Consider the following 22,391-nt stretch of genomic DNA (forward strand, 5'->3'; position numbering starts at 1 on the left):
AACAATTGAAGTGCTAATCACTAAGTAAAACGATATCGATGTAGCTGCTACTCATGTTTGAAGAAGCGCATCTTGGATTTGCTTCAATACCGTCGGATCTGTGGTTTTCAGGAAACTTTCGAAAAGTCCGGGTCCGCAGATTCCCTCCGCCTCTCTCAAATGTGCAGAGACGTAGGCGTTGAGCTGGGTTGTACGTATTGGGTCACACTCGTATATCTTTCTAGGTGTTAGATTTTTTACAACGACAAACAATAAGTTGACAAACCACTTTGCGACGCTCGTACTCCGGAGTACCCTCGGATCCTTGAAAATATGCACTTGAAGGTTCGTCTAATTCCCAATAGCGTTGAAGGCTTGTGGGCGAAGCCAAGGGCACGCTTGGAATGAAATTATGAAATTGTTTGGAAACAGGATGGGAGGCTACCCACTCGCTGTCCTCTGCTTCAGCAAGGGCTTCCTTTACCTCTCCAAACACGTCAAGCCAGATGTTAAATATTTCCCCTGACAGCCTCTCAAGCACCTCGGGTCTCCCTGTTGAAACCAATGATGCAATCCCCATAGCTACAAGCTTGCGATGTCGTGCTTCACTCATGTTGTCGAACTACAAAAACGTAGTGAACGGCGAATCAAGAGCAGTAGTCGAGAGTGGAATACCTTTCCCCACCATTGATCGAGTAAACCGTTGTACAAGTAGGCCTCTTTCTGGCCAGTAGTGGCGGAGGCCGCGGACATCAATTGCAAAAATAGCTGACGGTCTGCCATGACCATACGCGAGAAAAGGTAGATGTGCTCTGCAAGGAACTGCGAATTTCCCTGCAAAAGCTAAGCAAACCCACTACGGTCAATCACAATCAAGAACACACGTACTTCCCCTTCAACAAGGTTCATCAGCAGGTGATTGAAAAGGCCTGATGTGTGCATAGCTTCACCCCACAAGGCCGGAGGAGAGACCTGGACGAGGAGACTAAGAGAAATGATCATATCCTTCATATTCAATGTCACTGCATCGCTTTTCAAGGCAGCCAAAAAAGCTTGGAACAATTCTGTTGCGTGTGACTATTTGACTTCTCGTCAACGCCTCTCCCCCGAAGTACTTAATGAAAAATGTGACCTTCAATATATCAGGCGCATCTAGTAGGAAGTAGGATTCAATGATGCTGATAATCTTGCCCAGCAGGTCCAAATTTGAGGCAAGCAAAGTGACAGCACGTGGAAAGATGTCCTTTAAAGCAGGAGCTCCATTTACCGTCGAGATTGTAAGAGTGTTTCGGAGAGCACTCAGCCAGAGAGCGAGACCATCTTCATCGAGGTGGGCCGTTGCCTACGTAGGTTATGAATCACGACGCAAATATGATAATAACCGTCAGTACCTCAGGCGATAGGCTCTCCCTAATTAGAGGAACCACAATACCCCCCAATGTCGTCGATTCACTTTTGACTGCCTAGATTTATTTATTATAAGTTTTCATTCATCCTACCGGTTGCAGCAAAGAAGTTTACCTCGACGAGTTTTGTGACCGTGACTAATAAGGATCCTTTCAATAGCCAATCTTCTCCTGCTGTTGTCCCTGTTTGTGCATGAGATTAGTAAAATATCGAGATAATGAGAAACGAACAAAGATGTGGAAGAGGTTCCGCGATGATGGCCATAAATGGGATGATCTACAATTGCATGTAAGATGTGGCAGAGCGGACAAACGAAAGAACCCACATGAGAATCCGATCGCTCTATAACAGTGTTAAGAGTGGTATCAACTCTTCGTTTGCTCTCCAAGGTCTCCGCTTCACCAATCAGCCTAACCAATTCTGAGGTAGCGGTGGGCAAAAAAGGCGCAAAGACGTTGGGAGAGAAGTCTATGGTCTGCGGACGTCGCTTAAATGGCATGTCTGAATATTGAATCGGCCAGACGTACGTCAATACATTCCCGCAAAGCAGTTGCCGCCGTAAAGCGGACAACAGCGTCAGAACCTGCTCCGCGGTCCTGGAGAAGGTGCACTAACGTAGCCCATATTTGTGGGTTATTGGGGCTTGTGCAAGACTCGGACACCCATTTTCCAATAAGCCAGGCAATGCGTCGCTTGATGATTGGATAACTGTTGAACAGTTGAGAGTGTGAAAAATGTGATGGATTGACCGAGCAAACTTTGGATTTGTATCTCTCGCTTCAATGACGAGAGTATGCTCTAGCCACTCGTCAAAGGGAATGGCGTCCTTCATTCGGATCGCGCAGCGGCCAATAGCACAATAGAGAGCCTCCTTTTGAACGATAGATGCTAAGTCCGTAGGAGGTTGAGCTATCGATGCAAATAAGAGTCTAAGCGAACAAGATGACGAAAAATTTGACTTGCAAGCAACTTGCTGAAACGTCGTATGGAGTAAAGGAACTACAAACCGGGGGAATTGGTTCGAAAGTTGTACGAGGACTCGTTCGCTACATGGCTGAAAACACATGTAAGCCCTGTATTTAGCAAAGAAGTTGAACCTACTCTGATTTCGAACTCCCATTGATCGTCCTCTTTACCTTCTGAATTTGCCCACTCCTCGGGATCAGCCATCCAGTTTTCTAAATCCGTCGAGTTCAAGGGCATAAATCGAGTGACCAGAAGCCGAACGGCGTTCTCCACAAAATCCTGTGATAAACCTAGGTGAATCGGTTAATGATTATTGAGCGATCCAAAAGAACCATCAAGGGAGCGAACTATTGATATTCTGAACGCCGCTCTTTCGCATTTCAGACCACTGCGCAAGGTTGTCTTTGAATAGGACCATCCCTTGCACAAGAAAAACGAGTGGATAGGCAACCTCATCGGAATCTGGCAAAAATGAATGATGACCTTGTTTCATTTGGGCAACTTCTTACATCCAATGAGTTCCTGCGGACCACTGGTTGCTTCGACCACTTGCGACCATAGGTATAAAATTATATCACCGCACGTCGGTAGGAGCACAAATCGTTGGTGCGAGAGCTGTTGCATACGTCGGAAAAACTTTCCCATAGATCGGATATGTTTTGTTAAGGCTTTGATTGTTCGAGAAGACAGGTTTGGGAGACCGTCGCCCAACGAGATCACAATCGTTTTACGTAGTTCCGTCAGAGACTTGATCTGCACGGCAGTGTTTCGGAACAAATCTTCAAGCTGCAAAAGAACAGCGAGCAGTCAGATAGAGCTCGTACACGTCGAAAAACAAACAAACAAACCCAAGACTGGTATGATTGACGTTCTTCCAGGGATAGTTTGTCCATTCTATTCCAAATCCAGACCGCCATTTTGACGATACATTTGTAAACCAAGTGAGACAATAGAATATCGTCAAATATCCGTTGTGAGTCAATTGTTTGTGGTGTCAGAGTCGTCGCCGTGAAGGTTGAGGCCATCCTGGAATAATAACCGTAGAGAACAAATCGGAGTTGTTCAACGATCTTGAAGGTAAGCATAGTACTTTAGTTATTTCCATTGATTCGCATCGAGCTGACATACATTGCCCATTGTCTTGATACCATTCAACATTTTCATACTGGCAAATTCTTTTAAAATGGCATTTAGAAGCTGAAGACTCCTGCGCAGAACCAAGGTATCCCGAAGATCTTCAAGAATTGAATTATAACGCTTCTGCAGGTTGGAATCAATCACATTGAGCAAATCATTTAAAAGGGTGGGCCTGTGAGGAGGTTCATGAAAAACCCTACGGTAACCTCAAAAGGCTCACCAATTATTTGGGTAGTCTTGGCGGGAAATTTTGGATACTGAGAGTTTATTGAAGTTGGCGATCTAATCTCTTCGGTAAGAGTAGGGAGAAAGATGGTCGCATGTGCTGACCGAGTCATCCTCCTCATCCAGAAAGACCATAGAACGTCTCCGAATGCGAATCCTCTGATCATCTGAAAGGAGTCTATCATTTTGTAAGGTCGAAAAAAGCGTTTCAAAGTGGACATGTTCACTTTCTTGACTTCCAATGATTTGGCGCCGCCCTGGTAAATTGGATGATGGCCTGCTGTCGGATGGGCAAGGGAAGTTCCCTCCGAGTCGCAACGTCTTGCAACGAATCAAAAATTCCAAACATATCCAACATTTGTTTGAGACGATCTCCAGATGCCATGATTTGAGCTTGGTCCGGAGAGCAAGCACCGTTCAAGACTTGTAATAGTTCTGTTGGAGAAACTGTCTCCACAACTACACCCCGTGCTATCGATTTTCGAGATACATCCATGGTGAAGATATATCCTGTAGATTCTGGCGTCAGTCAACGATGGGTGAAACGATTTCGCTTGCCACACAACCTACTATCACCGTGACAAACAACAGGTAAATAACGCGTCCTGTACTGTCAGTGTCACGCTGTGACACCATCTCATCACTTCCCCTCAACTTTCCTTTAGTTCTGGCACACGTCGCTCTTTGGGGCCTGAATGCTTTTTGCAAGAAAATTATATTTTCTCAATATCGGCTCACAACATTCAGGTTGTTCTCTGACGGTTTTCAACATTCGAATTGTCTTTTGAACACCATGATCAAACCACGGTTGGATTTCTCAGACGAAATTATAGATGACTCGGAGCCAGAGAGGATAGAACATCGACGTGCACAGGATAGCCAGCGTACCCACCCTACTGACCAAATGGGAGGCGAACGATACCAGAAAATTATTGATGTCATCGAAATTACTGATGATGAAAGGCTTGATAACGTACCACACCCCAAGTCGATTGAAGGTGCCGCGGTCACCCTCACCTCGAGTGAGTCAGACGGAGCGATGGACATTGCAACATCGACTTCACTTAGGCTACCTGAAGTAGAAATCGGTGAGAGTATCTCGTCACTTAGAGGTTCTGCATCGTAGTAATTAATCTTCGTTTCAGATACACTAAATGTGGCTAATTCAGCTTTGCCGGCTGAGCGACACCAGACATTTTCTTCAAGCTCTCCTCAACGTACACGACAAAAACAGCATATCGACGAAGACGAGACAATCCTCACCAAACTTGACCTCGCACGTTTTGCCCACAAAGTCACGAATGATACGTCAAGGTTTAGACCGCCTGTCAGTTCTTTTCCCTCGATGCCACCAATACAGGCACCCCCAACTGGTACAAAACAAAGAAGTAGGGCGAAAGCCTATCAATTAGCACCCGATTTCTCTGACGCGTACCTGGCAAGAATGGCCAAATGTGTGTGCTGCGACATTCCATGGCGAACATCCAAGACAGCTGCGGTGAAAATGCGCCATGTCTTAAGTTGCGCAAAACAGCATGGAATTGACGACAACACCCTTGAATCTGCAATTCGCAACGAGATTGAGCGATTGTCTGTTGATGTTTTGAAAGGGGATGGCCCACAAAAGGTGCTGCCCTCGAGTGAGGCTCAGAAGACACTGTTCGAGGATTTGGTCACTTCTACAGTCTCAAAGAAGAAAACAAGGCCTCAAGCTACCAGATCGTCGGTAACGATTGCTTCCCTTACTCGGAAGGCAACACTGGACCGAGCCCGCGTTGTTTTGGAACAACGAAGTTCAACCTTGGCCGGTCCTTACCTCGACCACAACATCAATATGCAGTCCGCATTACACCATGATGACGAGTTCTCGCCAGGAACACAAAAATTCGCTCCGTCCAAGCTTGGTGCAACACGGCGCGGAACGCAGCTTTTGCCTTCAACTTCAAGCTATCCCGACAAACATGATGCCTTTCTTGTACGTGTCTAGAACATATTGATGCCTAGCGTGGCTGATAAACCTTAGGAATCTAGTCACAATCCCTCTTGCAAAAACGCTTCAACCAAAGCCGTAAACGGTCGTTGTCTCCGAGCAGGGATCGAGAATCCTCCCGAAAAGGCCCCCCTTCACACTGGGTCTGAACGGACAATTCCATCACTTCAGATAGCTCAGCTTGCCAAAGTCATTCCCATTTCACCCGAAATATATCCACTTGATAGATTCTATGGTTTCGATGATGTTTGTCTACATCGTGACCTGGGAATTCGTGATCTATGTCCTGTGCCGTCTAAGCACACCGAACCTGTCACTTTGGATGTAAAACCCTCTAAGCTCAATGTTTCGCGGACCCCAAGAGGCAGGAAGAAAACGGTGCCGAACCCCAGAGATGCATTTGATGAAGAGGAAATAATGATTAGGATCATGTGTGATCAGCAACTCTACCTACGTATACTTCGCTATGAGGTAAGCATGAAGGCTGCGATTGCGAAGAAGTAGTAACAGATGTGATATAGCCGATTCACTTCAACGTTTTCTTGAAGCTCCTAACACCTGATGTTGTCATCGTCAGTGGTAAAATCAAACTGCAGTTGCGCGCTTTTCTCGATGGGCAGGTAAGCACAATCCAACACCTAAATTTTCGGTGACTCAAAGATTATAGGCAATCAACTTCTATGGTGCAGACCGTACAAGTAAAGTTTAGGGCGAATGTAATGACCCGAAGTAGATATCTTATGGAAGACAAGAGCTGGTTCACAACGCCACTTCTGATAGCCCTGCGACTTCAATCAATCCACCAACAAGATGGAGGCTGCCAGTAACCAGGACTTGAGTCCGGTTGTCTGAATTCGATTTCGATGCTTCAACTTCCTTCACGGCATGCTCGACGGATGGTAAGACATGTATGCAATCAGGAGGATAACTTGGGCACAATTTTGACCAAGCCGCCGCAAGCTGATGTTGAGTCTTGAGTTCTTCGAGATCACTCTTTGGCATGGCCAGAGTTGCGAGGTCTGAATTTATTGTTTGGTCAGGTCAGCTTTCCATACGCGTGATAATAGACTCACCACTCTTGAAGTGACCTCCTGCGTAAGTCACATTAGTACAGAAGATAACTTGATCGAAGAAGTATTCTGGCTGATCTTCGCGACAATGAATCACAAGCTGGTCGGCTAGCTTATTTCGTATCGTGCCCAGAAAACTATCGCCAGAACGACCGCTTGTGCAGTTAAATATGAGAATGCGAGTCACTTGTCTGGTAAAAGGTTAATCTGTGGACCCATGCAACCACGGCTGAGCCTCACTTGTCGTCCATGTGACCGCTTGCATCCAAAGAAAAACCAACGCCAGGATTCGCGAACCATTGAATACAGTACTCTAGACTTTCGACAGTGTGGGCTCCATCAAGATACCATGTCACTTGTGAGCGTTTCGGATCTACAACGGTTTGGCAACGGCCAGGCCAGCTGGTCTTCTCCAGGCCGGAAACAAAAGATTCCGGTAATTCCTGATCGTTCTGAAAAGATGATTGCTTCTTTAAAAATTCCCTAGCAAGACTGACAGCTAGGCTGGCGTTTTGCAACTGATGTTGACCAGCAAGACCTCGAAAGGGCTGAGTATTTGGAAAGGCATTGGAATGTGACTGACTTACCCAATTTTACTTTGTCGAGTTCATGGTTCAATGGAATGATGGTTAAGGAGGATGACTGGTGATAATTCAGACGAGTTGGCCAACGTTGATCCAGTCGGAGATAATACCTTTAGTTCTCTCGCGCGACTATCTAGCACCTGGGCACCTTCTTTGGGCTGAACGACAGTGTACGCAGGCACGCCCTCCTGATTTGGATTATTAAAAAACCAGTTATCATGGGAAGCTAATCGCCTGCCTTGAAAATTCCACCTTTCTGCCAAGCAATTTCTTCCAGTGTCTTTCCCAAAACAGCGACATGGTCCAACCCCAAAGCGGTGACTCCCGTTACAACAGGCCTTGGGACGATGTTCGTGCTGTCGTATGTCCCGCCTACGCCAACTTCAAGAATTGTTGCGTTGACCTTGCTTTCCAAAAACGCGTGGAAAGCGAGGAGCGTTATGAATCGGAAGTATCCAGGCATAGGGGGGGTGTCTTCCGTCACCCTCTGTAGGAGCATCCCGATTACTTGAAGAAGTGAAGTTTTCTATGCAACATCTTACCGTATCATTTTCCTTGAGCCTATCCCAAACTTCAAAGAAATGCTTTGCAAACTGCACCTCCGAGAGGGGAGCGCCATTGATCCTGATTCTCTCTCGCACAGCGACCAGGTGAGGAGAGGTATATAATCCTAGCATCATCGGATGTAAGACAATGTTCTATGCTAGAATGGGGATACGTGCGAACCTACTTTCCATCCGGGCATCGTCTGTCGTAGAATGGAATCTGTGAAAGCGCTAGTTGAACCTTTGCCTTTTGTCCCTGTTATATGTATAACGTTGAGTGCGTTTAATTGATCCGGCTGTGCTTATTTGAGTGTTGAATCCAAAATATTTCGATAGAAAACCTACGTGATAGCCGATCCTCCCCAAATACTCGAGCATTTCTGGTATGGCGAACTGGCTCAAACGACCGCCAGAAGCTCGAACGGCCTCGAGAGTAGCTGCATTGGACTGCAGGGAATTCAAACAATCCACAGCCTCTCTGTAAGATCTGGTGGACATGGCTCGTCTTGAGGCTATCGGCCTTTCAAACAATTTGGTGGTCGATCGATAGGACTTGACCAATTTAGACGCATCCTGGCACATCACAGTCAAAAAAGTCGTGACGGAACGCACTGGCACATGACGTGAGTTGCGTGATCTCCGCGTTTACCGTGATTCCTCTAATTACGCGCCCCTCAAGGGGGTCTTAGGATTCCAAAGTACGACCAGGGGTTGGGTAGGTAGGTCGGCCGCAGGCCCAGAAAAAAAAAAATGGAACCCTCTACAAAATGATCTCAAAACAGGCCTGGAAGGCCATATCTTGCAGGTTTGCAGTGCCAATACACTCCAGAACATGTAGATCAGTCAGAATTCAATGATATTCAAGCTTTATATAATATTTCTTTAATCTTATCTAATCATAAATTTTCTCCACCAAGCATCAACAGAAACACCCACCTCTTGTCATATTGGAAGACCATCGTGCCGACATTCCTGCAGGGTATGTTTGTAGAAAAATTGCTAGTGGAAAAGTGACTCACCATAAGTGTTCCAGTCATGCAGCCATGGTATCACATCAACTTAAGGATGACTGGGACGAGCAGGAGTTGAGGGGCGCTGATTCAGACCAACGCGCCGACATTCCTAGAGGGTACATATGATGTTTGCCAAAAAAGCAATTTGTTAGTGCAAGAGTGACTCACCGAGGTATTCCAGTCATGCAGGCATGGAATCTCCAGAAATCGAGGATGGCTCGGATGAGCAGGAGTCCAATGGCGCCGAATCTGGATCAGAAGAACAAACATCAGAGTTTGAAGAAGAAGGGGAGAAGGACATGACAGGTAACACGAAATCTGCAAACAAACGCGACGTCACGGTAGATTGGGGGTGTAGTAGGTGAAAGTGGGGACATGGCGGTAACAGACGTAGCAACGAATGTCACCATTGACGACATGGGCTTGGAGAAGGACAGCATGCGTATCATCTATACATAGTTGAACACGCACTCACACGATATGTAGCGCCCTGTTCTTGGGCCGCCATCGGAGACCATCTCATGCGCCTGCAATGTTAGCGACGCTGGGATAGCCGCAAGTAGTACCAACTTGGAAGAAAGTGGCTGTTCTAAAGGAAGTAGTGTTTGAAAGTCCGGTTAGGTCTGGTTATTGGGTGCTCAGGGGCTCTAACCGAGACCGAGACTGGTTAGCCTTTGTCCTGAAACCTAAAATAACCTAACCGGACCACAACTAACCGGTTACGGTCAGTTATTTGCAGTTACTAACCGGTTAGGACCGAAAAATAAAGAATCGGTTATAACAAGGCAAATATGCTCATATGTATCTTGATAGATATTATTTCTGCATATTCTAGCTTTAAAACGAGCCCAAGAACGCTAAAATCGGTGAAGAATTGACATATTTATGTGATTATCCTTGAAAGTCTACACATTTGAGTGATATTTTAGAGATTTGACCGTAACTTAGTCAAATTTTAAGCATTTTCGACATTCTCAAGTGCGTTTTGAAGGTGTATAATAGGGCTGGTTATAACCGGTTATTTAACAGTTAGTTAACCGCAAAATAACCGGTTATTCCATTTTCGAAATCAACTAACCCTAACTGCGGTTAGGTTTGTGTTGCGGTTAGGTCCGGTTATTTTCCGGTTAACTAACCTAACTTTCAAACACTAAAAGGAAGCGCATTCCGAGGCAAATGCCAGCCTTAAATGGATGCCTGTGTGGAATGGTGGCGGACTCACAATCAGATGGGGTTCTTGAATGTAAGAGGCTTGGCTGTGAAACATAGTGTTTAAAGGTTCAGTCCATAGGACCGCAAAAAACCGGTGGACCGAACTGAACCGGACCATGGACCGGTCTTTTTTTCGGTTGCAGTTGCCCCAATTTGGGGTTGGTCCGGTTGCCAGTTGCCTCATTTCGAAAATCTTTTAAAACCGTTCAAAGACCAGTTTTAATTGGTTGCAACCGGTTAAACGGTCACGTGCGTTACATAGCCTTGTAACCACGTTTATTGCCTTTTATTGGGTTTTTGTTTCATCAAAAACGGTTAAGAATTGAGAAAGATATAACCAAATCCATATTTTACCCGAGTCTCTACGAGATGTAACTCGGTTTCAGTCATAGCTATGTCAAATCTTCATTAAATCTCTTGAAAATTGGTAGAATGACGGGTATTTATATGCTTTACTATTTTATATAACCCGTTTATTTTTCAGAGTAATAATGGTTGAGATACAAATGGTTTATATTGGTATAATAAATTATACGCAAAAAAACCGGTCTGGATCAGTCTGAACCGGTATCATGGACTGCAAAAGACCAGTCCTAGGTGGTTCGGTTCGGTTCCCTCAATATCTGGGTCGGTCCACGGTTGCGCGTTTTCGGGGCAAAAAACCGGACTGAACTGAACCTTTAAACACTAGTGAAACACAATGGGTAAGAATATATTCCATACAGAAATTACTAGTCACTCACCTATATGCCAGTATCATCTACATTGCATTTTGTTCCACGAAATTGGGTGTGCGAGGCCTGTGAGGCAAGTAGAGGGACAAAGCAATTATGACGATGACATCACCTTACCATATATGGACACGTGCCTGATTACGTAGGTAGGTAGGTCAAGCTAGTAGGGCTTAAAAAAAAAAATCGACCCCAGGTCTATTTTTTTAATCCTAGGACCCCCTTGGCGCCCCTACTCTCAACTAGCCTTCAAGTCGACTTAAATTCCAATTTATGGAGAGATACTTTAAGAGAGTCCAGAAAAGCCCTCGCTATCAGCCGTACAAGAAACAAGATAGTGCGAGTTTTGACTTACCTGCTGCAAGTTCGTCCGATTTCACTCTCAAGGAAAGGTAAGCTCTCCGGGATTGTTGCAGGAAAAAGAAATCATAGTATCATCGTCTTTTCGCCTCGCAAGCGACCTTGGTAGACTTGACTCGACCAGGTCTTCAGTGTCAACAATAAACAAGAGACTGCTTGCTACGTTGGGTGACCCATCCAACCCAATCACACACTCTGATATCGGCAACCGTTCAGGTTTTTTGAAAGCATATCTATCTGCTGGCTGGTTACTTAGCCTTGAATGTAGACCGCGTCATCTCCACTTCTACTGGCCATCAAGTTGCAGAGGACCGTCCAGACCGTCGCCTATCATCTATCGATCGCGAGAAGAAGCTTATTCTACAAAGAGGTTGCAAAAACTCAACGCTTGAGCGCAAAGTTTTGTCAAACGTTCGAGTATATATAAACGGGTACCTGAGTTGTACGACAGACATTGAGATGAAGAGACTTGTTGTCGAAGCTGGGGGACATATCCAGTGAGTGGCAACTTTTTTTGCATTGGCCCTGCTTTCACATGGAGGCTGATAGCTTTCATCGACAGATTGGCTGCTTCCCGCTGCACACATGTCGTAACGTCCCATGGTTTAAATGCATCGGAAACCCATATATTTTTAACGAAAAACCGACGGAACAAGATTCACATTGTGAAGCCAGAGTGGGTGATCGATAGCATTGCGGCAGGAAGGAGACGACCTGAGAGGCTCTATTCCGCCATTCAGAGTAATGTGTGATATGGTGTATGGGGGAGATCCTGTAAACAGATGTATCATGATAGTCAACCACGCTTCCTCTCGTTCAAAACACTTTTTTTCAACCGCAACATCCTGCATTTCACATTCAAATGATTGATAGGCATTGTCCTAAATGTAAGTGCGTACGGGGGGCTGGGTATTAAAGGGTATCTACATGTGCGCATTGATGAGATTACAACACCGTTACAAAAGTGCTCAAGGGGCTTGACTCATGTCAAGACCAAGGCTTTCTTGAGCTGTTCACGTCAAGCAGATTAGCAGAAGGTTCAAAAAGGTGGAAGAAATGAAAAAAAGAAGGATCAGGGATTCCCAAGCGTATAAAGGGAACCAACGAAGTTGTCGTCAATGAGCAAAAAATCACTTGGACTGGTGCACAGCGATAGTTCATCGTGGACATGTTATTGGTAAATCAGCACGTACCTTTTCAAAATTCTTGAAATGGTGATGGGATGATATACAAGTGAGTTACTTAGTTGGTGAGTCGTTGAGGGTAACGAAAAGAAAATCTTCCGCCAGTTTCTTATTTTTATGTGAGCCAAACAAGACTAAACAAAGCAAGTTGCTACGTCACGTCACCATATGTACATATGTAAGCTACCACTGTGTTATTTTAGACCAATCCGAGACTAAGCATTCTAATTCGCAACGCCTCTGGCAGCTAAACGCTCCTTAATGCTAGTTTTACGATGCATCTGCTTTTTACACCCAACCACATCCAGCTTCTCAAGTCGTGTTACCCTCCAGGATCTGCATTACAGACCGCTGGACCTGATTACTCTCCAAACTCACATGAGCTTAGCCGTTTGACTTACTATGCGTCAGTCTACCTTCGTCCCTTTGAGATCAACACCAATTCTGCTTCTCACAGGTCAAACCATCCGGGAAAGCTGACTAAAATTGCCAGCGAATTGGAAAGACGGTTGAGGTCAGAATGCCGGAAAGCCAAGGCGGGAAATATACGCACAAGAGCGTAAGTTCTGCCCTTCCTCGTTAACTAGATCACTGATAGCCACTTAAGCTCTCTTCTCATCTCTCTGCTGATATTCCGAGCCCTTGCAACAGAGTGCAGGCGAGATATCGCTCTCCTCTCACCATCCCTAATAGCAGCAGTGGATGTTACTCTTGCTGCTGTTCCTCAAGACCTAGAAGTCGTAGCAAGGGCCGCCAGTGTGGTATTTCGCTCTTAGCCCTGGCATTCGATGTTGCTCACATTGTCAAGTTCACCGCATGGACTACCTATACAGATGGGCATTTGATTGGCGCGGACAGTTCCATGACGAAAGACTATCTTTCAACTCTTCGGCGGTTTTCAAGTCTAAGCTGCAACGAAATTGCTGACCCGGAGTCCCGAAATCGGTAACAGACTTACCTTACCCGGCTACTCTTATCTTACAACCCCTGTAGGGGCCGGCTCATTGGGTTTGCTGCTTTAAGTGGAGCTTTAAATTCCGAAGCTCTATACAATGACTCTACTCAATTTCGAACTCAAGTCTCAGTCATGTTACAGCCGATTATGATGGTGCTTTTTCAAACTCCATTGTCCACCCTCGACGACCAGTAGGTCATGACTATCTTCATTCTTTCGAAATGCGTTATAAACTCATCATGTTCAGAGCGTCTGTGGTGAAAGATACCCCGGCATCTCCCTATTTAGCTGAATTTAGAACAAGGCCAGCAATGGAACGGCGTGCTGCTTCAATTCATATACACATCGATGGTGATAAGGGCCCCTCTGAAAGTGACGTATCAGACGCCGCGGTGCGGGCTCTCTTCTGTTTGTTAAACCATGCCGGCGGCTCACAGCTGGGATGCATCATGGCGTCTTCGTTTGACAGTCTTGATAGCTTTCTAGGTTGGACCAGCCTTAGCCACTGCTGTTGGTTTGCAAAAAAAACTGCCGACTGGGCGCAGTATCAATATCGTTATGTAGTTCCGACTTGGCTCGTGGAACGACTGCTGGAAAATCAAAACGCTGCCACGTCTACGCCTGTGCATGTTGCGCTTACCGCCATGGTCACCGCCGTCTTCAGCTCTTCAACCCCTCTCATCAATCTATCTTCTTCTGACATCATGTCCAATCTCTTAACACTTTTGCTCCGACGGACTGCTATTTCTGCTGAAGACGCATTGCTCCCTTCACTGGTCGATTGCGTTGCTTCTTTGGGTTGCCATGTGTATTATGCGGACCAAATACAGGACCTTGCGGTGAGATTTACTTCCGCCTTACCTTGGACGATCTTAAATCATTTTAGGGAGAATTAATCAATCGCCTTGTGATAGTGGAAGTACAAGGTGTTTCAGCTCGTGACAAACCTACATTTGTGCAGAGCAGATCTTCCGCTATACGACGCATATTAGCTGGTCTACTGGGTCTTATCCGCTCTGCAAACAAGACCGAGATCATAAAGGGGGCCGACGCACAAAATTCGCCGACCTCTGATACTGACACCCCACTGCAACCTTATTCTTCCTCAGCCAATGTCTCTCGGAGAGATCGTGGCGCTGACGAGCGCCTTCCCAGAAGAACACGGATTGCTCCTGATGTATGGCAAGACACCCTTAGTCTCGTTTGCGACAGCGACGACGCTGTGCGCATGGATTACGCAGATGCGCTTACGTATTATCTGGCTCAAGAGATGCCCAAAATTTACGAAAATGTGAATGCGAGTAGGATGAAGCACGGGGAAGGCGCCCACTTGAACCATTTCGCTCTTGGTGGCGATTCTGGAAGCAAATTTCTAAACGCTATACATGCCTATATTTATCTCCTTACAATCACTCCTGCTTCAACATCCACCAATCTTCCACCTCCAAATTCCTCTTCGCCCAGCGATCCAATCATCTCTCTTGACACCTCTCACGTCAACCTGCCAGACTCACCCCGGTCGCCTGCGAGTGAACGTCGCCTTTCTGTACCTCATGGCCCACGGATGCAAAAAGTATCACTTGTCCGACGCCTTCTTGAAGGAGCACCGTCTCGGGTGATCTCAATACCCATGGCTTCTCCGACAGACTACGCAAATATTCTCAAGATTCTCACGGCAGTTCAGGAGCACCTACCTGTCCGAGGTTTGCTTACAGGTGTACCAATGCTGCTTGCATTGAATGCAGCCACGGAAGGTCATGAAGGAGCTCCTTCACAGAACATAATTTTTATGAAAGGAGTAATCGCCAGAGTCTTATTAGTGATAGGCAAGGTCTGGAACTCTGACGATCTCCAGAAGCTAGTTGAAGAGGTAACTTTCGACTTCTTGTTATACACTTCGTTACTTACAAGCAGTGCTCAGGCACTCTCTTCTGCACCACTGTTTCCTGTGGGAAGTCGTACAGATGAGGGAGGGCATCCACCCTTTCCCTGTGTTTCCTGGCCTGGAGTAGACCTGGACGCTGCGCTAATGGCCATCGCTTCATGTGAGGCCATTCAGGAAGCTACTGGGATGGACAAAGACGGGCTTCATCGCCAGATATCGTCCAAATGGACGGCAGAAGCCGCACTCAGAAACTGTGAGCATGGTCATCACCATCTCTCTTTTTGGAAGCTAAGTTTTAACAGCAAACGACGTGACATTAACGAACTACGATTCGACGATCAGAGGGGACGGCATCTCTCCGCTGCTCAAAATATCTCCCGCTCTCATGCACATTGAAAACGTCTCACTCCAGAGTTTGGCTCGTTCTACCAGAGGGCTGGGAGTCACAGACCTTCGCGAGGCTTTGGAGGGGCGAAGCAGCATGTCCAACCCGGCCTTAACAGGACCGCCTTCTATCTCCACACTTGACCACGCATCATCAATGACGGGTGGGGATGCTTTCCTCAGGCTTACCCAGACACGGTCAAGAACTAGGTCTAAGAAGCGCGGACCTCCCTCTGGGTCAAGTGAAGTTCGGGATGTTCTCACCAGGCTTGGCATTGGAAAGCAGAACGGGAACCTTCTAAAAGCCTCATTGTTGCAAAAAAATGATTGAAAATACATATCACGGTTTTTATTGCCAAAAAGGGGGTTACTTACCATCTGTTTGGGGTTTAGTGAGTAACAGGAGTGTGATTGCCCCAAACATGCAGTCGCGAAGTTTAAGGGCTAGACGATTGTGGTGTAATCTGCTCATAGCTGGGAGGGGCTTGTACGACCATGTATTGTTGAGTCAAGAACCAATTTGATGACGCACTCGTGACAAACGTCACGATAGTCTGACTACTTACGACTTGTCACGGCAAATTTGTGTGGTTGTCGAAACCAAAATTTCGACAGGCCTGTCACGCGTCACGGGCCCTGTCGAATTGAACGAAATGCTACAGTAAAGTGAGTAAAAACGTTCAACATAAGTAAAGCTGTTCAGGCTTTCGAATCGACTTGGAATCAATACGGCATCATGTCGACCCTTCTCAGCCACCTCGACCGTCTCGTTAGTGCTTCTCAGAACGCGCCGGACACCAACAACTGGATTGAAAATGAGTGGGCTTCAATGTAAATGAAATTGTTCCTTCCAAACAGATATATCTCATCACACCTACAGAATTACTGAAGGCCCTCAAAGGAAGCTATATGATGACGAGGACGCAACCCAACACGGCGTGATTGGGGAGGATGGCGGTAATTCTGCTGATACCGTCCTCGAAGTTTTTCATGAAATCTTTCTGCCTACCACGACCAATACATCAAAGACCGAACATACACCTTGTCTCTCAAAGCTCCGTCGGTCCGTCCCAAATCAGCTATTCTTGAATGAATTGACTGACTGTGTATCTTCGTCACAGAAAGCCAAACAGCGAGTTTCTGTTCAAGGCTCTCTATTCCGTCTTGTCATCCGACCGGCCCAACGATGACATCTCTGGCGAATTAGCTGATATCATTGGGTTTGAAGACATTGACCTTGTGATGGAGATCCTTGATCAACGTGTCCCCATTCTGCAGGAGGTGAGATTTCTCTACATCGTTTGAAACTGTCAAGAAGCGGTCCATGCTTAGTAAAACCTCCGACTTGATAGCTCCACGAAGGGATTCCTCTACAGCAGACGGAAGGTAATGTTATCCTTCGCCGATGATATTGCTATCGTTTCATCAATTAAGCGATGACATTTATTAATGTTGTTAATAGCATCTGATGCGCATTACTTTTCCGCCTCCATGGCTCAACGAAGGATGGGAAAAAAATTCGAGGATAATGCAGCTCGTCCCCTATTTTCTGGTACCATGGTAAGTATTTCGCCATCAACAGTCTAGCTTAGTGGGGTTTAACTTGGCCTGTTTTAATTTAGCAAGCAATACCAGAGACCTATCCACATGTTTATACTTCAACGCCTATGGCTCAAGGAAATGTTTTGTCGCAGTTTGGTACCAGGTATCTGCTGCCTATGGGCACTGTGCGCCAGATGCATGAGGTCCCCATCCATCCATTTCGTTTCTCTTCACATTCGTTCTTACTCAAACATCACAGGAGTATGAAGAAGTCATTATCCCGCCAGCGAGACCGGTTCCACCCCGACTCATGGAACGCCTTGTACCGATAGCTGAGCTGGATGACCTCGCAAGGGGGTGCTTTCCGGTGAATTTGAAAGCGTTTAAGAGGATGATCTATACTAATGCAATGGCAGGGCTACTCAACGCTCAATCGTATACAATCCATCATTTATCCAACAGCATACAAATCTAATGAAAACTTGCTCGTTTGCGGTTTGTCCAATGCGGGAATCTAACCTCACCTTCGTTTAAACTGATTTCATTCTCTGAATAGCCCCAACTGGTGCAGTAGGTGGTCCCCTTTACCCTTCGTTTCTGTTATTGAAAACGCCAAGGGAAAAACAGATGTGGCTATGTTGACTATCCTTCGTGTTTTATACCAACATCAAATAATTGCTCATCCAAGTTCCCAAATTCGCGATACTATTCGTCGGGACTCCTTCAAAATTATTTATGTGTAGGGACCCCTTCAGATTTTCTGTTAGCAGGTTATTTATTCGCACCAGTGCACCTATGAAGGCTTTGGCATCTGAAATTGTGCGGAAGCTCGGTAAAAGGTTGAAATGGTTATCAATTGAAGTCCGTGAACTTACCGGTACGAGTGCGAGTATTCACCCTATTTTATAGCTAACTTCTAGCTAGGCGATATGCAAATGACGAAGTCAGAGATTGCGCAAACTCAGATAATCGTCACGACTCCTGAAAAGTGGGATGTTGTGACAAGAAAGCCAACTGGAGAAGGTGAACTAGCTTCGGTTCGTTTTTCCTAAAAGGAACTTCACATTCCTCCTCACCTTAGTAGAGCATAAAACTTTTAATAGTCGACGAAGTTCACCTGCTAAACGAGGAACGTGGCGCTGTCATAGAAACTATTGTGGCCCGGACGTTGCGACAGGTAATTCAAATGACCTACCCCAATGCGAAAATCACCAAATGCATTTTAGGTAGAATCCAGTCAATCAATGATAAGGATCGTAGGTTTGAGTGCTACGCTTCCGAACTATGTGGACGTCGCGGACTTTTTGTGGTACCAAAGACCTTCCTTTCCGAGATACTTCTCTCACGGTAAACTCTCTAGCGTCTCTCGGCAAAAGGGTCTGTTTTATTTTGATTCATCATTTCGACCCATACCACTCGAACAGCATTTCCTTGGAATAAAAGGAAAACCCGGAAGTGCTTTATCCCGGAAGAATTTAGATTCTGTTACCTTTCAAAAAGTTTCGGAGTTAGTGGCCCAAGGTCACCAAGTTATGGTGTTTGTCCATGCTCGCAAAGAAACCGTGAAAACTGCAATGGGACTCAGGGAAACGTCTCTCTTTGAAGGAAATGCGGAAGACTTTAGTTGCGAAGAACATCCTCAGTGGAACTTTTTCCGTCGAGACATTGGGGAGTCCAGGAATCGAGAAATGAAACAACTTTTTGACAGCGGGTTTGGAATTCACCATGCTGGTATGTTGAGGTCTGACAGAAATATGATGGAGAGGATGTTCGACGCGAGAGCGATCAAGGTAATCATACAGAAACATACTCACAACTAAGCTGACCCGATGGGAACAGGTACTATGTTGTACAGCGACACTTGCTTGGGGTGTCAACTTACCAGCACATGCTGGCAAGTGAAATCTAGTATAACCGTCCCCCGATGATCATCATGTAATCATTCCTTTCAGTCATTATCAAGGGGACGCAAGTGTACGACAGTTCAAGAGGTACTTTCGTTGACCTGTCCGTGCTAGATGTTCTTCAAGTATTTGGTCGTGCTGGGCGGCCTGGGTTGGAGACCAGTGGCGAAGGCTATATCTGCACAACTGAGGACAAGCTCCCGCATTATCTTGATGCGGTGACTTCTCAGGTACGGCTTTGAGGTTCATTTGCGACGGATTCTAATGAGGCCGCGCCAGCTTCCAATTGAATCGCAGTCGGTTTTTCTCGCGTCATAATAGTGAATGAACTCACGTTTTTATAAGATTCAAAGGGGGGATGGTAGATGCCCTCAATGCTGAGATTTCTCTTGGAACGGTTGCCAATACCAGAGATGCTGTACAGTGGTTGGGGTATACATATTTGTTCGTGAGGATGCGAAAAAACCCCTTCATATACGGTCTTCCCTTTTATTTCGATTCCGTTTCGTTGCTAATGGTTTCTATTAAGGTATTTCTAGAGAATCGACTGGCGATGATCCTAATCTTGGGAGCAAAAGGAACGAATTGATCACCGAGGCCGCGAAGAAGTTAGCAGATGCACGCATGATTCTTTTCGATCGCCCAAGTGGAGGGTTTACGATCAGCGACCTGGGAAGAATTGCAGCCAAATATTATATCCGTCATACATCAATTGAGATCTTCAATGAAAATTTTCGACCCAAAATGTCTGAGGCTGATATTCTAGCCATGCTATGCAGAAGTACGGAAGTGAGTCCCCCTTTGTATTCATTCCCGTAGCATTTGTTGAAAGGGAGTCCAGTTCGAGCAAATTCAGGTCCGCGAAACAGAAATTAAGGAGCTGGAGATGCTTATGGGACGAATACCATGCGACGTCAAGGTTCTCTAACCGTGTATTCATAGTGCTCAGCCGTTAACTGACATTAATTCTATAGGGTGGTACCGATACCAGCGCTGGAAAGGTGAACATTTTGTTGCAGGCTTTCATCTCACGCGAAGTCGTTGAAGATTTTGCCTTGGTCTCTGATATGGCATACGCGGCTCAAAACGGCGGTCGCATCGTACGTGCGCTTCTTGAGATAGCGATCAGCCGAAAATGGTCCTATGTTGCGGCGATCTTGATGGGCTTAAGTAAAGCTGTTGAAAAACGCCTCTGGCCTTTTGAACAACCTTTGAAGCAATTTGCACTTAAGCCCGAATCTTTACATGCGTTACAGGAATGGGCGGACGAGTGCTCTGTGATGGATTTGGCCAGTCTTGACGCCACTGCGCTAGGCAAGCTAGTGCACTTGAATGAACAACACGGCCTTGCAATCCTTAATGCTGCGAAGCAGTTTCCTGTAGCGAGGATTACTTATGACCTCAAGCCTCTCGGGAGTGACGTCCTCAAACTCGTTTTACACGTGGAACGCGCATTTACGTGGAATATTAAAGCGCATGGATCAGCTGAACCCTTCTGGCTTTGGGTAGAAGATCATGAAGGTCTGACCATCCTTCAAATGACTCACCTTGCTTTCCACCAAACGTCGAGTTTCCTCAAGGTGGATTTTGTAGTTGCGATACCTGACGGCCATCCACCGCCGTCCCTAACGCTGAGATGGGTTTCAGATCGGTGGGTGGGAGCAGAAATGGAGCTCCCAGTTCCCTTGGATGGGTTGATCATGCCAGACCCCCCTCAGTGCCACTCGTCTCTAATAACCCTGCCGTTTCTCCCGATTTCCGTCTGCCATAATTCGGTTGTAGAGGCGCTTTCGGGTCGGCTGGACACCCTCAACAATATCCAAACACAGTGTTTCTGGTTGCTTTCAAACACAAAATTGCACTCGTTGCTTTGTGCACCTGCTGGTGGTGGTAAATCTGCCCTTGTGCAACTTGCGATTTGGTATGCTTCCGGTTATCCAGAACAATCACAGTCTCAATGCTTTTCAGGTCAAACACCTTGAGGGCTCACGGTGGATGTACTCTGATCGTCACCCCTCAGAGCAGTGTGGCGACAGAAACCGTCACCGAATTGAAACTTGTCTCACAAGCCGTTGGTTGCACGGTGGAATATAGCGTAGATGAGAAAACTCTTGTCCAGCCGAAGACTCCGACTATTCGCGTTGCAACATCAGCTCATCTACTTCGTCTTCTGTCGGGCAGAAACCCGTTTACTCCCATTCCATGGTTAGACCTAGTGATCTGTGAGAATCTAGAGCAGTTGGATGCCACTTATGAACTTGGAATATCGCTTCTCCGTTTCGCTACTCAGTCCGCTCCCACAAGATTCGTTGGTGTTTCTCAATCGATCAATGACCCAGTGGATTTGGCTGATTGGATCAGTGTCGACCCGATCGCGATATGTAGCTTTCGTCCCCGCGACCGGGACCAGTCTTTATCCTTTTCGGCGCAGACTTTCACCATACCACACTCTGCTTCACTATTTAAAGCGATGGCGAAACCGGCGCACTCGGCAATCCGCAGTGTTCCACTCGAGGAATCTGCTATAATTTTTGTTCCTTCGCGAGGTCAATCTAGAACGATCGCCCTGGAACTCATCACTCAGTGTTCTTTGGAGACGGAGACCGCGCGGGGATATCTCCCCAACGACGTTGCCGATGAATTCCTCCAAAGCTATTGTGCCCGTCTTCAAGATACAACATTGATTGATTTTATCTCAAAAGGAGTTGGATTCTTTCACGGTGGAATCAAGAGGGGTGATCGTAATATAATGCTTGAATTATACGCCGAAGGTATCCTGCGTGTGCTTATCGTCCCGAGAGTGTCCTGCTGGAGCTTACCCTTACGAGCCGCCGTTGTTGTTGTGATGGGCACTCAGTACACGCATGTGGAACCAGGAGACAACTCGCGGCAGATTCAGGATTACAGCATAACGGAGCTTGTTCGTATGCAAAGCCGGGCCGTCCGACACAAAGGAACAGGTCATTTTCATCTTTTCTGCCAAGCGGAAGCTTTGGACACTCTCATGCGTTTCTTGAACGACGGAGTACCACTGGAATCTCAGCTTCAGGACTCACCCGTCTTGGAATCTTGGTGCAAGACACAGCGTGTTGTCGCTCCAGATATTGCCAGCAAACAGCAGCTTACGGATATTCTGTCCTTTACGTTCCTTTCTCGCAGAATCGCCAGTAATCCGTCATATTACGGATTCTCGAATACCAAGCGGGATGAAAGTTTGTCTCGTATCGTTGACAATTTGTTGTACGACGATGGGGGAACAGCTTGACAAATCTATCATTGAAACAAATTTACTAGTAAACACTTCTTGAGAAACCGAGA

At 46.2% G+C, this 22,391-nt stretch overlaps 7 protein-coding genes across 7 annotated transcripts; 5 read left to right on the plus strand and 2 right to left on the minus strand.

The window, feature by feature from the left end:
* Positions 1–51: 51 nt before the first annotated feature.
* LACBIDRAFT_311946 (uncharacterized protein) lies at positions 52–4,210 on the minus strand (the record flags this gene model as incomplete). Its single annotated transcript, XM_001877148.1, has 20 exons — positions 52–216; positions 266–601; positions 655–813; positions 868–1,056; positions 1,112–1,321; positions 1,371–1,442; positions 1,501–1,568; positions 1,617–1,662; positions 1,712–1,861; positions 1,914–2,094; positions 2,145–2,295; positions 2,350–2,440; positions 2,488–2,642; positions 2,701–2,814; positions 2,862–3,138; positions 3,201–3,422; positions 3,481–3,661; positions 3,710–3,771; positions 3,820–3,892; positions 3,942–4,210. The coding sequence occupies 20 exons, from the start codon at positions 4,208–4,210 to the stop codon at positions 52–54; spliced, it is 3,171 nt and encodes a 1,056-aa protein (XP_001877183.1).
* Positions 4,211–4,344: 134 nt separating this feature from the next.
* Positions 4,345–6,413, plus strand: LACBIDRAFT_292945 (uncharacterized protein; the record flags this gene model as incomplete). The annotated part of the gene is made up of 6 exons (XM_001876716.1): positions 4,345–4,802; positions 4,860–5,041; positions 5,075–5,689; positions 5,738–6,175; positions 6,226–6,324; positions 6,372–6,413. Exons 1-6 carry the CDS (start codon positions 4,508–4,510, stop codon positions 6,411–6,413), a joined length of 1,671 nt encoding a protein of 556 aa, XP_001876751.1. The 5' UTR covers positions 4,345–4,507.
* A 50-nt stretch (positions 6,414–6,463) lies between these two features.
* Positions 6,464–8,485, minus strand: LACBIDRAFT_311948 (uncharacterized protein; the record flags this gene model as incomplete). The annotated part of the gene is made up of 9 exons (XM_001877149.1): positions 6,464–6,723; positions 6,778–6,965; positions 7,015–7,312; positions 7,362–7,416; positions 7,469–7,546; positions 7,597–7,845; positions 7,901–8,028; positions 8,085–8,199; positions 8,249–8,485. The coding sequence occupies 9 exons, from the start codon at positions 8,483–8,485 to the stop codon at positions 6,464–6,466; spliced, it is 1,608 nt and encodes a 535-aa protein (XP_001877184.1).
* A 461-nt stretch (positions 8,486–8,946) lies between these two features.
* On the plus strand, positions 8,947–9,375 carry LACBIDRAFT_323759 (uncharacterized protein; the record flags this gene model as incomplete). The annotated part of the gene is made up of 3 exons (XM_001876717.1): positions 8,947–9,032; positions 9,098–9,222; positions 9,278–9,375. The coding sequence occupies 3 exons, from the start codon at positions 8,947–8,949 to the stop codon at positions 9,373–9,375; spliced, it is 309 nt and encodes a 102-aa protein (XP_001876752.1).
* Positions 9,376–10,828: 1,453 nt separating this feature from the next.
* Positions 10,829–12,058, plus strand: LACBIDRAFT_292946 (uncharacterized protein). Its single transcript, XM_001876718.1, has 6 exons — positions 10,829–10,832; positions 11,009–11,012; positions 11,076–11,251; positions 11,317–11,435; positions 11,488–11,716; positions 11,782–12,058. The coding sequence occupies exons 3-6, from the start codon at positions 11,133–11,135 to the stop codon at positions 11,969–11,971; spliced, it is 657 nt and encodes a 218-aa protein (XP_001876753.1). The 5' UTR covers positions 10,829–10,832; positions 11,009–11,012; positions 11,076–11,132; the 3' UTR covers positions 11,972–12,058.
* Positions 12,059–12,678: 620 nt separating this feature from the next.
* LACBIDRAFT_311951 (uncharacterized protein) lies at positions 12,679–15,958 on the plus strand (the record flags this gene model as incomplete). The annotated part of the gene is made up of 8 exons (XM_001876719.1): positions 12,679–12,962; positions 13,011–13,164; positions 13,212–13,348; positions 13,397–13,549; positions 13,606–14,197; positions 14,245–15,228; positions 15,280–15,496; positions 15,546–15,958. 8 exons carry the CDS (start codon positions 12,679–12,681, stop codon positions 15,956–15,958), a joined length of 2,934 nt encoding a protein of 977 aa, XP_001876754.1.
* Positions 15,959–16,776: 818 nt separating this feature from the next.
* Positions 16,777–22,338, plus strand: LACBIDRAFT_188791 (uncharacterized protein; the record flags this gene model as incomplete). The annotated part of the gene is given in 21 exon segments (XM_001876720.1): positions 16,777–16,888; positions 17,090–17,191; positions 17,254–17,372; positions 17,429–17,536; positions 17,586–17,664; positions 17,726–17,739; positions 17,787–17,908; positions 17,958–18,046; positions 18,094–18,206; positions 18,254–18,346; positions 18,396–18,478; positions 18,530–18,959; positions 19,009–19,067; positions 19,079–19,085; positions 19,133–19,303; positions 19,353–19,369; positions 19,419–19,552; positions 19,603–19,862; positions 19,915–19,992; positions 20,048–21,024; positions 21,057–22,338. 21 exon segments carry the CDS (start codon positions 16,870–16,872, stop codon positions 22,336–22,338), a joined length of 4,356 nt encoding a protein of 1,451 aa, XP_001876755.1. The 5' UTR covers positions 16,777–16,869.
* Between the last annotated feature and the right edge of the window lie 53 nt (positions 22,339–22,391).

This window comes from Laccaria bicolor, genomic scaffold, assembly GCF_000143565.1.
Source record: "Laccaria bicolor S238N-H82 LACBIscaffold_4 genomic scaffold, whole genome shotgun sequence".
Taxonomy (NCBI): Eukaryota; Fungi; Basidiomycota; class Agaricomycetes; order Agaricales; family Hydnangiaceae; genus Laccaria; species Laccaria bicolor.